The 15,813-nt window shown below is 36.4% G+C and overlaps 1 protein-coding gene across 4 annotated transcripts in view; it reads right to left on the reverse strand.

The window, feature by feature from the left end:
* GBE1 (1,4-alpha-glucan branching enzyme 1) overlaps positions 1-15,813 on the reverse strand; it is a 163,229-nt gene that overhangs the window by 96,253 nt on the left and 51,163 nt on the right. For all 4 annotated transcript variants that reach the window (XM_054191322.1, XM_054191315.1, XM_054191336.1 and 1 more), the window contains 2 exons: positions 3,121-3,246; positions 1,480-1,615 (listed from right to left, as the gene is read on the reverse strand). In XM_054191322.1, coding sequence (XP_054047297.1) covers positions 1,480-1,615; positions 3,121-3,246 — 262 coding nt within the window. The remainder of the gene's footprint in view (positions 1-1,479; positions 1,616-3,120; positions 3,247-15,813) is intronic.

The raw sequence follows: 15,813 nt of genomic DNA on the forward strand, positions 1-15,813 counted from the left end.
AGAAGATTGTTGGCATGAGCTCAGCAATTTGTCAGATTCATTGCTGCTTTGTAATTCAGGCTCATTGAACTTATTTACAGCATTTTTGTAAATAAACAGCAACATAGCATCAAATTAATCTCATTTGGTTTGCTTGCCATTTATTTTGCTATTTGTCATGCACATATTTCTACAAAGTATTAATATCTTATCATTCTTAAATACGGATGTCTTTAAGCTTGTCTTAACAAGACATTCCAAAACCAAATCTAATAGTCCTTAAAAAAACCCAAACATTTAAACAACAGAAAGGCTTAATGCCCACACTGTTTACTTAAGGTAAATAAGAACAAACATTATCATTTCTATATACACTACCTAAATTTCACACTGCTTTTGTGGTGTACCAGCCTTTTCACGACATTTCTGCCTGCCCCCAAAGAAAAAAATCTCTAGGTAAAGCAGAAAGCTTTCATAATTCTGTTAAGACTTATTAATCTCCTGGAACAACTGAAATTCTTTGGCAGTAAGGAAAGAGTCACAGATACGCAATGTGGTATCCAAATACTTTTTGTTGAGGGCCTCCAGATATGCAAACTCCCTCACCTCACCTGCAAGCTCAACTTTATTGAAAGGCAAAAGGCCACATTCTGTGAAACACTGACTTAACAGGTAAACCTACATGAAAAACATGGCTTATTCAGGCACTCTGATAACTAAATAAATCAAACACCACATAGGCACAGCCACCATCCACAGAGTTCTCAGCCACAGATGTCAGGATTATTTTACAGTTGAGTGTAACAAAACATATTTCATCACAGGGCAGTAAAAGTCAGCAGGTTCTAATACTGTCTATTATAGAAACAGTGCAAAGACACCACAGGAAAAAAAATAATCATCAAATAGGAATCGAGGTGAACAGTTTTGCTATGCTTCCTGAGATAATCACGCCAGCTGTTTCAAACATCCCCTCCAATATACTAGAAGTTGTTTTTCTAAAAGTGGATTTAAAGTTTCCATGTTCTGATACTTCATGGCAACTGCTCAGGGATAAAAAGTTTAGCATGCTTATTCTAGCAAACAGAAAGAACAGTCCTTTCTATCCAGGTGTTTCTTTGTCTTTCCTTAGAATCAAAATTTACATTAGCAGAACCAGTTAAGAACACTATTTTCTGAGGACCATATCACAAAAACAGGTCGTTTTTCAAGTTGAAAGCAAACCATTCCAAAGAAAACTGCTCTGCAGTATTTATCTAGGCTTTTGCAATCACATTTTACTTAATCTCTGGAATGGATTTTAATTCACATATCCTATTTCAGTCGTTGTTTCTTCTCCATAGATGTCGTTTATAATTTTTGCTGCCCTAAGAATCTATTTTTATAGTACATGTAATCTGAAAATGCAAGAGACCTATAGACGCTTGATAATTATCTTTTCTAATAAGAGCACAGGCGCACAAAAATTTTACCGCTGCAAGTATCTCTGCTATTACTTACCAAGATCCTTTATTCTGGGTAGTACATTATATGTGAAGTTTTTATAAGAAGCTACTTTCCCTTCTGGGGAAGCAATTCCCACATGAGATTCATAGATTCTCAGGCTTTTTAGTCTCTTGGGGGAAGGATGCTTATGCTATAAGGAAAAAAAAAAAACAAACCAAAACCACAACAGTTGTCATTAGGATACAACAGCTAGGAAGTGTTGTCACAATCATGTAATTTGCACAAGATGAGAAACAGTTTGAGGTTTGTTTTGTTTTCCTTCAAGAGCACAAACATTTCAGAAGTAATTAAGCATTCTAAACTGTTAAAAGCAAGTGTCTATTTCAAACTAACATTCTTAATGAACAAGAAACTGGACATACATGATTCAACACTTTTCTTATACCCTTTTTAAGTTACACTGAAGTGTATAAACTTATAACAGCCATTGTACCATAAAGCTCTTCTGAACTACTACGAAGCTCATTTGAAAACAGAAGATGACAATAGAAAAATAGTTTTTTATTTTTTAAGCTTACCTGCTTTTTGCAGGTATTTGAAGTTGCTCTCCTATTCATAAAAGGGCTCAATTTTTTTTTTTTCTGACTTAACTCAGTGAGGCCTTGTCTGCGCCCTAAATGTTCTTGCCTCTTTTTTACTCTAGGTCATACAGATCACTGCATTCCCAACCTCCCCATTCCTCCTCTCATAGAGAATCTAGATGTTCCACAGCATCATAGATACAGAGTAGGTCACTAAATTCATGTAAACTATACAACTAAATAAGAAAGTTACTCTAGATTATGTAATGAGAGTTTTTTGGGGGTTTGAGTTTGGTTTTTTTTTTGTTAAGAGATTTTCCATGACAGTTACCCTTTCTTGGTCAAGCAAATGCTTCATGATTTGAGGTGGGTGCTAAAATTTAACTGAAAACAGAGGTTGCAGCTCCTATAATATAGAATGCCACATACCATTTTTTAGTGAAAACACCAAAAAGTGTAACAATATGAAATAACATCACTCAGTCTGAAGTTTCTGAATGTTCTCCTAGGATATTTTCCATATATCTTGTAAAGAGTTCCCCTCCTTATAGCAGTGCATGACAAGTAAGACAGCTTTAAAAATCAATAAATGCATTTCCTCATATGAAAAGCTAGGATTCAACTGGAGCATGACCACGTTACTTTTGAAAGCTTTTTTTGACTTCACACAGCATTGACTTATTACTGGAGTACTGAACTTTGTATTTGCAGCTAACTAATTCTTAAATCCAATTTTGATAATTCCCAGCTCTCCTCCTCTGTACCAGGAAGGGCCACCCAGTCATAGAAGAGTTATCAAGCTTGTCTAGCACACAGCAAGCTGAAGTTAAAATACTTCTTTAATGGGTAGCTATTTTTTAGTTTAGTAACTCTCTTTAGTAACTTTACTAACTCTCTACAGGAGACTGAAAAAGTAGCTCAACAACATCCATCATTGAAGTCACTTGTTTCTGTCAAAGCCATGAATAAAAACCCTTCGTGTCTCATGTAGCTACTTTCACTAGTTTGCTACCCTCTTTTTGTGGAACAACTCTTTTTTTCTTCCAAACAGGGATGCAAAGATGACACGTTACACAGTTTTATAGACTTTTTGAAAAGAATATGTAAGCCTTACTATATATGACTGTGGTGGATTCCAGTGTACCCAATCGTAATTTACTTTGTCTTCATCACGGACTACATATCTTGCCCAAGGTGAAATACGATAGAGGAGTTCGCCATTTTGAGCTCGAATCACCACCTATAAAATAACCACAACATATGCATGCAGTCATATATATAATTCATGAAACACTTCCTATGTAAATGATAGTGGAGAATGAAATAGCACACTACACAGAAATTTAATTTAAAGAACACACAAATATACAATGCAAGTCAAGACAAGGAAGAATGACCCTGTTCACAAAGATGATTTGCAAAGGGATAGCAAACCAGGCACATCAGACACAGGAGTGATGTTCACAAGCAGAAGCTGAAAGGTAAGATAAATACGGAAGCTTCATATAAGTAATGGGAGAAAGAGCCTTTCCAAATGAATTACTATTAGGTTCCCTAATTTCCCCTGTCATTGCTATTCCCCTGCCATGTTCTTATGAATTTAAATAGACATGCAGTATAATGCCATCAAGATGAGAACTGTGATTTGTCTACTTGGCAAACAATCTAGTAAGCCAACTTTAACATCTTAATTCCTTCTTTGCTATGCTTTGTGAGCCCTGACCAATATCATATAGACGAGAACCACAAATCAAAACAAGCAGCACAGGACAGCTTTCAGGCCAAGAAAAGGGGAAAGAGTAAAATTTGAATTACTGAGTTTCTGCCGCTGCCTTTCAGTTCCTCCAGGTCCCTTCGCCCTTCTAGTAAGTATTATCATGAGTTTTACTTTCCGTGTTTGGTTTCCTCTATTTTATAACAAGAGATTAAAAGGCCCATTCTTTTCAATTCCTTCAAAAAGCTCATAAAACTTCACCAGAAAGAGTGACCAAACAACAAACCTAGGAACCTTTTGGAGTATTATAATTTCACACAATAGCAAAATTGAAATAATTACTAGTATAATATTGTACCAGAGCCTTGCAGAAGATACTGTATTCAAAGAGTTGGTGATCTTGAACAGGCCACTTGTGCTCTGTTAAGTTATTAAATATGTAACTTACAAAATACCCTTGGGAAAGGGTATGAGAATCAAAGGGTGGAAGGGTAGCGTTGCATGTTTAAGAGCTAGGGATGACAGGTTCATGCTGTGCTGCACATGTCCCTTGGCTGCAGGACAACCTTAGCCATCTCAGCATAACAGAGGGACCCACAGGCAGCTCCCCCTTGGTACTGGCAACTACATCACCCACACAGACTTGCCTTTGTCTAAATATGCAGCAAGAAACTCTCACGAGTACAGGCTTTACAAGTAAAGTCCTTTTCTTCAAAGGAAATATATCCTAGCTTGAATGACCAAAAAGAAGAGCTTCTCTTCAAGAACAGGATCCGCTCCACACAGCATGCCATAGGAAAAAAATCAACCAGGGCACTGTCTGATGCCAGGCTAATGCAGGGTGCCCAGCATTTGAAGGTGACTTGCTCATTATTTGTATTTCTCCTCTTATTCTAATTAAAGCAGTTATCCCATGAAGCCAATTGTTGTCAGGCCTTTCTTCTTGAAATGCAGAAAGAATCCCGTTCCATCTCTCTCTTCTCACCCACCTCCCCCATTCCTCAGTGCAGAATGAACAGAACCACCCTGGTTTTACTCAGTATTTTGGCTGCCATTAAAACAATAACATAGAAGGTTTGCAAATCTATAACCCAGAAAGGTACGAAAAAGCAAAGTCCTGAAATTCTTCATTATGCTTTTGTTAAAATGATGGGTTTTTGGTTAGGTTGTTGGTTTTTGGGAGCATTTTTTTTTTGTAAGGAGAGCTATGAGCATCATAAGAAGCCTCAAATTAAAAGAGGGGGAGGTGAGCTTTTTCCTTTGCCTTGTTTATTTTTTTATTAAAAGAATGACTTTTCTTTCCTCTCAATTCCTAACAAGTAGACTAGAAGATGACAATTATCAAAGAATTGCTTTTTCACCTGTTGCAAGTGTCCTTCATTATTTTGATAGATTATCTGTATCCTTAACCCAACCACAGGAGAAACTAAGATGAAGAAGAGCCAGCCAAAAGGGTATTTCTGCAAATTATATCAACACTATGAAGATCCTCCTGGCTGATAACATTGACAATTTGAAAGTTACTCTTAAAATAATAAAAATTATCTCCTCTTTCTGATATCAGACTTCTGATGACACTATTGCTCGTTTTACTAATTTGTCCCAATTTACCCATCACAGAAATAAGATAACCATAATAACCATACCTAGCTACTCAAGCTAGCATTCCTTCTTCTGTAATACTCCAGCGTAATTTATACTACACAGGCCTATGAGGGGTGAGCACATTTTATTTTAAGAAATGAGGTAATTAATCTAAATTCAGAATACTATTTAATTAGATGTAGTACTGTTTTAATATAAAGATGATACTGGAGGGGGAAAAAGAAAAAGGTTATTTATTATGAAATACTAAAATCAGTCATGCATACTCTTTAATTTAGTCCATTAAGCAATAAGAAACACTTAAAAAACCCAGAAACACCTTCAAATGAGCAACTAGTTATTTCACTTTTTTTTTTACCCACACTTCCACAGTTACGGTTAATTAACACACACAGCATCTCTCTGCATCCCTTTCTTCTGAAATCTTATAACTTTTATTATTCCATAGTCACACAAATTGACCATATTTTCCCTCGTTTATGAGCACCTTTGCACTTGATTTACCAGTTTTTCAGAAGTCATTTTGTTTAAATACTATTCTCGCTTTTATTCAAAGCATTTATCGGGTCAAGTTGATTGGTTAGACTTTCCAGAAACTAAGAGACTTCTATAGGAACTTGTACAAGTTCCTGACCAGCTTTTACACCCAGAATTCTAATAGCTACAAATAAAACTTCGAGAAGCAGAGGCATACATGTATTTGTCATCTATTACGATAGTAACAATGTAGAGGCCATAAATAGGTGGTGCTAATCTACGACTTTCTGCAAGGGTTGAGTTTGCACACTTAACAGTCTTACTAGACTTAAGTGTCTGCTCTATTTTAAGATTCACAATCTAAAATTTTAGTTTACACTTTTTAGAACTTAATTTACAGTTTTATTATGCAAAGATATAAGAAACTTCCCATGTTCTTAAGAGAAGGATACATTTATTCAACAAAAGAAGGCAAACAATTTAACCATGCAAATTTCAAGAAACTCAAAAGAGTGGGGGAAGCATTTATTATAAACAAGTATTCAGAAAATTTATTTTTTGCCTTCTTCACAGTGCAGGTCTTCAGGAAGATTTTCCAAATATATCCAGCCATTGTTATATCTAGTTGAACCCCACCATAACAGTAGAAACCTCAATTTTGCTCACGTATTGCTGTCATTTTTGAACATCATGAGCTATGCACAGAGAAAGCCCAGTCAAGAGGAACACCGCTAGCCCAGGAAAGGAATCATTACAATACTAAAGCTGGTAAAGTTAAATCCTGTTCTTCTGACTTACAAGAGCATAATCAACATAGTTTCTTTAGACCTCTATCAAGTGATCCCTAAAAATTAAAAATTTCAGTTCTCATCTCCTATGCTTGCTTAAGCCTTTTCGTAATTTTATGTGAATCCCATTTATTGAATCTTTCCTTTCCTTAATTACCAAGCTCTATACTCAATCAACTTCTTATTCCTCTCTCCTGATATTGTAGAAAATCGATTAATAAGTTTCAAGTAGAAAGGCTTCAGATAAATATTTTCTAAAGTTTCTTGAGACAGAACTCCCACACCATCATGCTTAGCTGAGGCATGAGCAAAAAGAAAAAAAAAAGAAAAAACCTGCAAAAAAGTTGAACGGCACCCCAAACCAAACAGCAATTCAGCCCAAGACTGACAAAAATCACTCTAATGGAAACAGTCCAATAGCTTTCCCATATTTGTTTTGGCATTTCTTTAAACCATTAATTACAAATAAATAAGAGTTGCAATAAAAGGACTAATATTAAGTATACATGTAAAACTGAAAGACAAACTCTTGTTCCACTCACTCCAGACTATTACTTGTGGTCCATTCTCTGCAGTGTTCAGATATCAAAAGTACCTGCCGTGTATACTCTGCACCTGCTGCTACAGGCTATATATGCATAAAGAATAATTAATATAGTCATTACACAGCCCTTTTGACAAAGTGCCTATGAGTATTTAACAGATACTTTACTTTTGTTCCAAACTTGCTTTTTTAACTCATTTCAAAAAATTCTTAAAAGTTATGATGCATAACCTATGCTAGCTACCACTTAGCTCATCAACATTTTATAGCTGAACTTACATTTTCTAATTAACTCAACAATCTTCTCTAGAGAACATACATAAAATCATGATCTTCATTAAATAGGCTTCTTCAAACTGGCCTTGGGATTTACCTACTTCATTTTTAAGAGATATGTCCCTGTTCTTTCCTTAAGGTATATGAGGAGGCACATCATACCATTTGATAAAAACACTACAGCCCCCATTAAATAAAGCTTTAAAAATGCACACTGCTACTATAACATGAAATGCATTTGTTAGGTGACCCAAACAAAGTGGCAAAAGTTTAGCCTTTAATCACAACCAACCTGTTTGGTTTATACTCATTTAAGCTTTAGGTAAAGAAAATCCTAGGTAAAAATAGTCACCGTATTTCTGATTCTATTATCAGGTTTTTTTCCACTTATGCTGGCTTCTAAAACCACGTAACAGCATACATCTTGCTGGCTTTTAAGAACATAAAAGAAAATACAGATAAAGTTGCTAGAAAAATCATAGTTAAACTTAGCTGTTACATGTAATAAACCATCAGGCATAGCATATGGAAGTTCTGCAGTAGGCATTTAATACACATATGTATCAAACAGCCCTTTACCGTTCATATGTTTTCATATTACAGGCATGTCCCCGCATTATGGTTACCCTTGACTTTCTTCAGCTCTGTGATTTAAGTCACCTTTTAAAGGCTTACCCATATGAGCTCTGTAAAATTATCAAGGAGAAGCAGCAATGCTGGTCACCACAGAAAACACTCCAACACGACAAGTGCAGGGGGAAAAAGGAAATCCAAGTTTCCTAGGCAAAATAACATATCCTCCTCCATTTGTGTGTTTAAAGTGTTAAGAAAAAGCCAAAACTAAGTTAAGAAGAAATCAACATATGAAGAGTTACATTTACACTGCACAAATTTAGAAGGGCAGAAAAGCTAACAAAGACAAAGAACAGACGAAGACAACTCGCCACCATCTACATTAAACATCTTTGTCTGAAACATAAGATAGAGTAGTACTTTACCATCAAACTGCGTAATCCACGAGCAACATGGCAATTTTTGTCGAAAGGAGGAAGTATCTTACAGCAGCTAACCTGTTTAGAACTCTGTACTAAAAAGTCTCTCCCCCAGCCCCCATACTTCCCAAGTTGGCATACCCACTGGATTCAGGAAAATTCAAAAGTTAGTCACGCAGAATTTGCCTACATTAACACTACTAGATATAGCTCACCTGAATAGTTTTGGGTATTTTTTCCCCTCCTCTGGTGGCAAATACAGTCGCATAATAATATGTAAAAACTCAAAGTCCTTGATGACCTTTGAACGTCACATGATTCTGGCTTCCGAGTAAAATATCAGCATAAATACATGTAAATAAATGCTCTTACACAAATAAGCAAGTGTCAGAAAGACAGAATTAAAACATCCTTCAAAATTTGACATTAAAAAGTCAATTTTCTCTAAAAACAGACATGGCACAGATATACAATTCATATAAGCACAACTGTAAAACAACAAAAAGTGAAGAGCTTAACCTAAGCTGCTCATCTTTTGTATGTAAAGGTTAAAGTGTGTGGCTTGTTTGCATTTTCCATTACAGAGATGTTGGGTGTGTTTTCAACACACAAATGTCCGAAACATTCAGCACACCTGAAGTTTAGCATCCAAAACCCCTGTAATTAGTACAGTGGATTTCATAGATGAGTACACCAAGGTAGTCAAAAGATGTCCTAGTAACCCAAGGTTTAAGGCATCTATGTTGCTGAAGTGATTAATTTTTAAGCAAGAACTTTCAGACCTGAATAAATAAATAAAAAAATCACTAGAAAAACTGAAACATATGGTTGCAATAAGAGCAAGCATATAGCCAACAATGGCCAGGTTTGAAGGTCTGTGAAGACTGGTGTGCAAAGGTGCACAATTTTCAAAGTGATGGACTGCTGGAAGACCTAAATATCACATAATATTACTATCAAAGTGACACTGTGTTCCATGTCTGTCTCACTAGAGTGTAGGGAATTTATGAAGCAGGGAGTGGTAGAATAAAACCAAGTACAGTGTTTACAAGTCTATTCTGATGACATTTAAAACTCTCAAAAGCAGTTTATTACAGCTAAGAAGGAACGACCACTCTGAGGGCAGCCTAGTGTAACACAGAAAAGGCAGTAACACACTGGAACAATTCAGAGGCTGAAATAGGTTTCCTTTAACTTAACGGTGCTTCCAATGCAGGACAAGTGAGATTCAGGGGCCTCGATTTTCAGAGGCACTGAAAGTTGTTGAGACTCTTGGGTATCCCACTGTTCTGCCTTTCCAAAATAGCACGGGTCTTCCACAGCACCTACAGTACATCTGCCAGCCCCTTCTGGAGGCCTCAGGGCATTTAAAGGAGAATTTGGCACTTAGGTTTAGACAACTTATAAATTACTGTGACTCAGTGAAATTTCTTGGCTTTTTATGAACCGAAGCCACACTTTTTTTTTCTGCAATTATCAATAACAATAAAAAGTCTGAAAGTTTTGCAAGTAACAACTTTAGAAGTTTAGTCACAAATACAAATTTAGATAAAACGTAAACCCACATGTAAAGTAGAGCTTAATGTGTTTGTGCTATTGTTATGACCAACAAAACTTTATGGTAACAGGCCACAAAACACCCCATTTAAAGTCTGTGTTTATGAATATCCCCTTTCTTTCTTTTTGCCCACCTTCATCCTCTCTTCACATCAGCTTCATTTGACTAACTCATCTTCCAGTGTACATGTACACAGATCTTCAGAACAACGTGGGAGAATAATTCAAGTGACCATTACATATAAGATCAGACAGTTTCTCTGCTTAGCATCCACTCCTTTAGCTTTCTGTTTCTGCTTTTAAAGCAGTCTTTCATCCCATGCATGAGCATTATATTCATTTATAATGTGTTCTCATAAGTCATCTGTCTCTGCTTCCACTGATTATGATACAGGATCAAACATTAGAAATAAAAATAAGCCATGCTGTCTTGATAATTCCTTATTTTTCAGATATTTATTTTCATTTAAAACTAGCATCTGCTGGATTATTTTGTTTTAAAGAATTAAGAATGATATTTTTGCAGTTCACGAAGTTTGTTGTATAGTGGTTTGTCATTTATATTCGAGTTGGGGAGAGGAAAACGAGGAGGCGATAACTAGATAACTGATGAGTATATGCAAGCCAATAAACTGCTCTGAAACACTGTATTATTATTTCATTACTTTAATAGCTTGAAAGCACTTGGAATGATTGTTGGTATATGTGGCTTTTAATACAACAATGAAATTAAATTGGCCATCAAACCAACAATAGCTAACATAATAAGAGTGGACTAGCTTTAATATAAATACAGAAATGTCAGTGACTTCGTTATTTATATAAGGGCAATAAGCTATTATTTCAATATTTTACAATTTATAGTATTTCACTAGCTTCATATTTATTAATTTCTGAGACAATATTATCCATATGTAAGAGTCACAAGAATACAGGTGGAAACACTACCTCATCTAAATAACACCCACCTGATTTGAAAGTAACTTCAACCCAAAAACCTAGAAGCATGACAGAATAAAGACTCTCTAGGAAGCTTGTGATAGATGCTGCAATAACATAACAAGTTATTTCCAATATGTAAAATTTATTAGAAGTTAAACATTAAGATATTTCCCCTCCTTCAGTTCTAAGAGTGCACAGGGAAGGAAAACTGCTTGCACACACAAGATTTTTTTAGTATAATATACACTGTAGACAAAGAAAACCTTACATTTTCACCTTTGCAAAAATAATTAATCTCTCCAAAACTTTATACTTAGGACATATTGCTGCTGTAAGAATACCTGTTCTTGGATTTTATTCCATAAATGCAGTTCAGTTTTAATGACAGTTCCTGCATTTGAGTAACTGATACAATCCTGCTATAAGATCACATTTCTTTTTTCTTAATTAGATGATCCTTTTCTCAACTCTCTCAAGTTGCTACAGAAATAGAGAAGTGAAATTTAACCATCAACTGAAAGTACTTTTCTTCCACAAAGCACATCCCGGGTTAGCACCCAGTATAGAATACACAGTTCTGATGGTCTTTTGACAGCAGGTGATGTAAATTGAACCCATTTACAAAAGTAAAATAAAATCACATCGCCACCCCTGCCTTCCCCATGCACACAGAGGAAACCACAGGGCAACTATTATCATTCTTTTTCTACAGGTCATACTGGTTTGCAAGAGAAACACTAGAGTCTAGAGGCAATGTTTTTGTAAGGGTTTTTTGGGGGTTTTTTTGGTTTTGTTTTTGGTTTAATACATGGGACCACAGCAGAACACCTTCTGGTAAGATAATGCAGCCTGCTGCAGAATCCAGGACCAGAATTCAGGGTTCCTTGCCTGACACAGCTTACCTTAAAGAAGATTTAGATAAAAATACAAAAGCCTGACAAAAATTTGGGATAGAACAGCAGTGTTAAGAGCTTTATTCTGGAATTTTCTCATTCAACCTGATAGATTTTAGAGACACACTAAACCATTTCCCTCTTTAATAGCCTCAAAAATGGAAGGTAAGGAATGAAGAAGCGAACACAGCTTCTTCACTAGTGCCTTACTCATCTTACTACTGCACAGCCCTGCCTAACAAAGCTCAGGAGAGGCAGCAAAGAGGAAAAGGGAACAGTAGTTCAACACTTCAGCTTCTCCTACCCAGGAGTTCCTCCCCAAACGGACCCTCCACCCAAATCAGTGGGGGAGGAGGCATGGAAAACCGGAGAGCTTTCCAGAACTCACCTTCCACTGAAAAACTTTACCATACTCTATTCCTACTGCTCCAAATAACCAAGAAATCAAGCGTATCTGTCAAGGTGCTTGCAGTCACTGAAGTCGTTTCCTAACAAGGGAATTGAGTATAAAACTTGAAAAGATGTTTCAGAAAGAACTGACAGCGTGTTGCTTCTGCCAGGCTATTCTCCTTCTAAATTGCAAATCGGTTACACTGAGAAGAAAAAGTAACAGAACACTCTAATCACATTATTCCAGCTCTCCCTTTCTCCAACTTTTTTTCCCCTCATCTGTTTAAGATTACTGTCAAAATTAAGTCAGTCAAGACAAAGCTGTCTGCTTTGTTTTACTTTTCTTCCAAGCTATTTTCTTTCAAAGAAATCTGCTAAAGGGGCAGGCATTTAAATAAAATATTGAAAAGATACTCCTTAGCTATTGGACACATAGTAATACTTCTCAGGTGGTTTACACACTTAAAGTTCTGCAGAGGAATCTTTGTGGTTCAGAAGTCATTGGGAGAGAGGTATATTTCCTGTGCAAATTATTATTCTGTAAATATATCATCACATCAGCTCTTAGACTATAAACTCATTAGGGATATTAAATATTCATTCACAATTCTCCCTTCTTTCCCCTTCTCCCCTTCCCCCTTGGGGAAAGAAAATAAATTTAAAAAAATAATCAAGACATGAAAGAAGCAAAAGCCTATCTTCAAAGCCAAGTCATGAAGTCATGCCTTGATTTTCCAAAAGAGGGAGATATAGCTCCATTTGTGAATTAAGCATTTCAATTACATTGAAGAACCTAAGAACACGTTTAACTAGTTTACTAGATCAGATTAAGAAGGAAAGCTTTTGCTGTTTTTTTTTTTCTGTTTCCATGCTTCTTAGAAAACTAAGACTAAGAAATATTAGTAAATACTAACAAAAATACTATATAGTCTATTTAAGTATTAAAGAATTCAAAAGATGTAGACAGTAGCCTAGTATCACAAAAATATCTATGCAGACAGAGATAACGGGAAAAATCAAACTGTTAAAGTACAGGAAACCCCAGAAGAATTGTTTAAAATGGAAGCAATACCACATGGAAACATTCCCAATAGATTTCTATAGGCAAAAGTGTGGAGACAATATTTCACTTGAATATCATGAACTATTCTAAAAGTACATGGATTTCTACAGGAAGAAAAAATAGGCTTTATAACTGTTAGCTACACAAAGGTGGCATTATTAGGTATTGAGGGACAACCAGTTTACTTTTTTAAAAAGAAAACACCACATCTATCTATGCTGCAGGACAGCATTCAAACTTTTCTTTCAGTCTGGAATCCAGATTTTGAAAATCTTTTTCAAAATCATATAAGTTAAAGGAAAACTGGCATCTCTAAAATACACATTTCCCCCCCCCCACTGTGACAACCAAAATCAAGTTACTAAAACAGTGATGTAGCTCAAAGACTATAAAAAAATTGTATGCATAATCTAAAAGCATTCATGTATGTATTATGCAACTGAGAGGCTTGGGGTAGGAGAGCAGAGTTTGAAAAGCAACCATAATAATAAAGCACATTACACACAATAAGTGTAACTTATTAGAGTTGTTTCAAGCCATGTCAAGTAGAAAAGAAGCTGCTGAAGTATGTAATAGGGGCACCCAAGCATTAAGTATTACTTATCCTCAACTATAAAGCCTTTGTATAAAGGACAACTGCTGCATAATGCACCTTGCGGTTGGGTGACTGTGGCATAGCATTCTAACTTTTGATGCTCCCATTCACAGCTGTTTCAAACTGACAACGAAACTTGTTTTGGGGATAAAGCAGGTCATACTCAACACCTCCACTTCCTGTCACTTACTCCCGTGGTGTCTTATAACTGGGGTAGCCTACAGCCCCAAATGGTTCTTCCACTGTCCTCTCCCCTCCTCCTCCTACTGTCTCCCTGCCCAACAAGTCAAGAGTCCCTAACACCTTAGGTCACGCTCTTTGGGGGTTAAAAAAAAAGTGCAGAGAATCATGATGTGTCCCCTCTGTTCTGAGGTCATCCATTAGGAATGAGCTCACCTGACCCTCTCCACACAGTGTTAGGTACATTAACTTAACTGCTTTCTGATAGTCTAAAGTAGAATGCCTTGAATACTTTATCATAATGCCTCAGAGAAGTCCTCCTCAAACAGCTTTGGTGTTGGCTGTGTTGCAGGTACAGATTCCATCTAACAAGACTTGGGCATCCAAGGTGTGGAATAAGTCCATTAGAATACTAAAGTTTATCTTCCACTTTCTCCTTGACCTATAATCTTCTCTATTTGTCTATAGACAAATACAGCTGGAAATCAAGAAGTATGTACCACTGAAGTATGTCACACTGAAGAGAATGTCAGGTTTACCTAATTAGTGGCCCTACCTTCAAAATAAAACCAACTCCCCTAAAAAACCACAGCCATGCTTACATATATATTTTATATGGACTCCCAGACTTCAAATTCCATTTCAACATCCCTTCTTTAAAATCTCTCCCTCTTCCTCAAAAAAAAACCAAACAATATTTTGCTTAACACACACCTAATATCAACTGAAACAATTAGTCTTCTGTATGCATAAACTAAAAGGAAAATACTTTTAAATAGCAAAGCCTCCTACCAAAGAATTGCACAATCTTCAAGTCACCAGAGAACTAAGCCTGCCCAAATAACTGAAGAAGAATATTTTGAAGTGCTGAGCACAGTCTGCAAAAAAGGCTCTAAAGAACAAGAGTCTACTGCATTGCAATGTTTCATCACTGCTACAACCTCTCCTATGAGTCCACAAGTAGTTGGCACCTTGTTTACCAAAGCCAAAGAGGAAAAGTCAAGAGACTGTTCATCTCCCAATGAGATAACAACTCTTCCTGATATAAATCTAATCTGTAACCCAGAGAAGTCTACAATAACTTGTTCCATAGATCGCAATCAAGCAATGAAACATGAAGGGTATTGCCACAGATTTAACTAATGCTTTACTTCACATTCAGCACCACTGATGTCTAGAAGCGTGTATGCTAAATGACTCAAGTCCTGTTCCCTAAAGTTGAAAATGCCAGGAGGGCCATGTCTGCCTCTTCCTGTGCACAGGTTACATACCACGATGCTGCGGAACACTTGTTTCTTTCACTGTTCGAATTTGCAGACTACAAGCAAGGATATGCCTCACGCCCCCAGCTGAGGTGAATACAAGAAACTTCAGAAGTGTTTGTATTTGTACATGTAAGAAAACAGCGAACACTTCTTCAGGAAGCTTCCCATTGAAATCGTGTTTCATACCTCTGCTAGAGGTAGCAAGACTCCCTTTGTAAAAGCTGTCGACTGCACATAACCTATTTATATCCTATGTTACAGAAAACCCACCACATCTTTAACACTTCTATACCTAACATCCTAACCACTAGCTTGTTATCCCATTATTAGAAAGTTTCCCGAGTTTCCACATTCTCATTAAAAACGCCTTTACATTCTGACTGCAGACTGCTTGAAGGGCATGAGACCTGAACTCGAAGCCAGTCTGATAACTATGCTGCTGGACTTCCTGACCAGTAGGGTCAGCTGCAACACCATCTACTTCATCAGTGACAGTAATTACACTTGATGAATTTTGCTAACGGTG

This window comes from Rissa tridactyla, chromosome 1, assembly GCF_028500815.1.
Source record: "Rissa tridactyla isolate bRisTri1 chromosome 1, bRisTri1.patW.cur.20221130, whole genome shotgun sequence".
In the NCBI taxonomy this organism is placed as follows: Eukaryota; Metazoa; Chordata; class Aves; order Charadriiformes; family Laridae; genus Rissa; species Rissa tridactyla.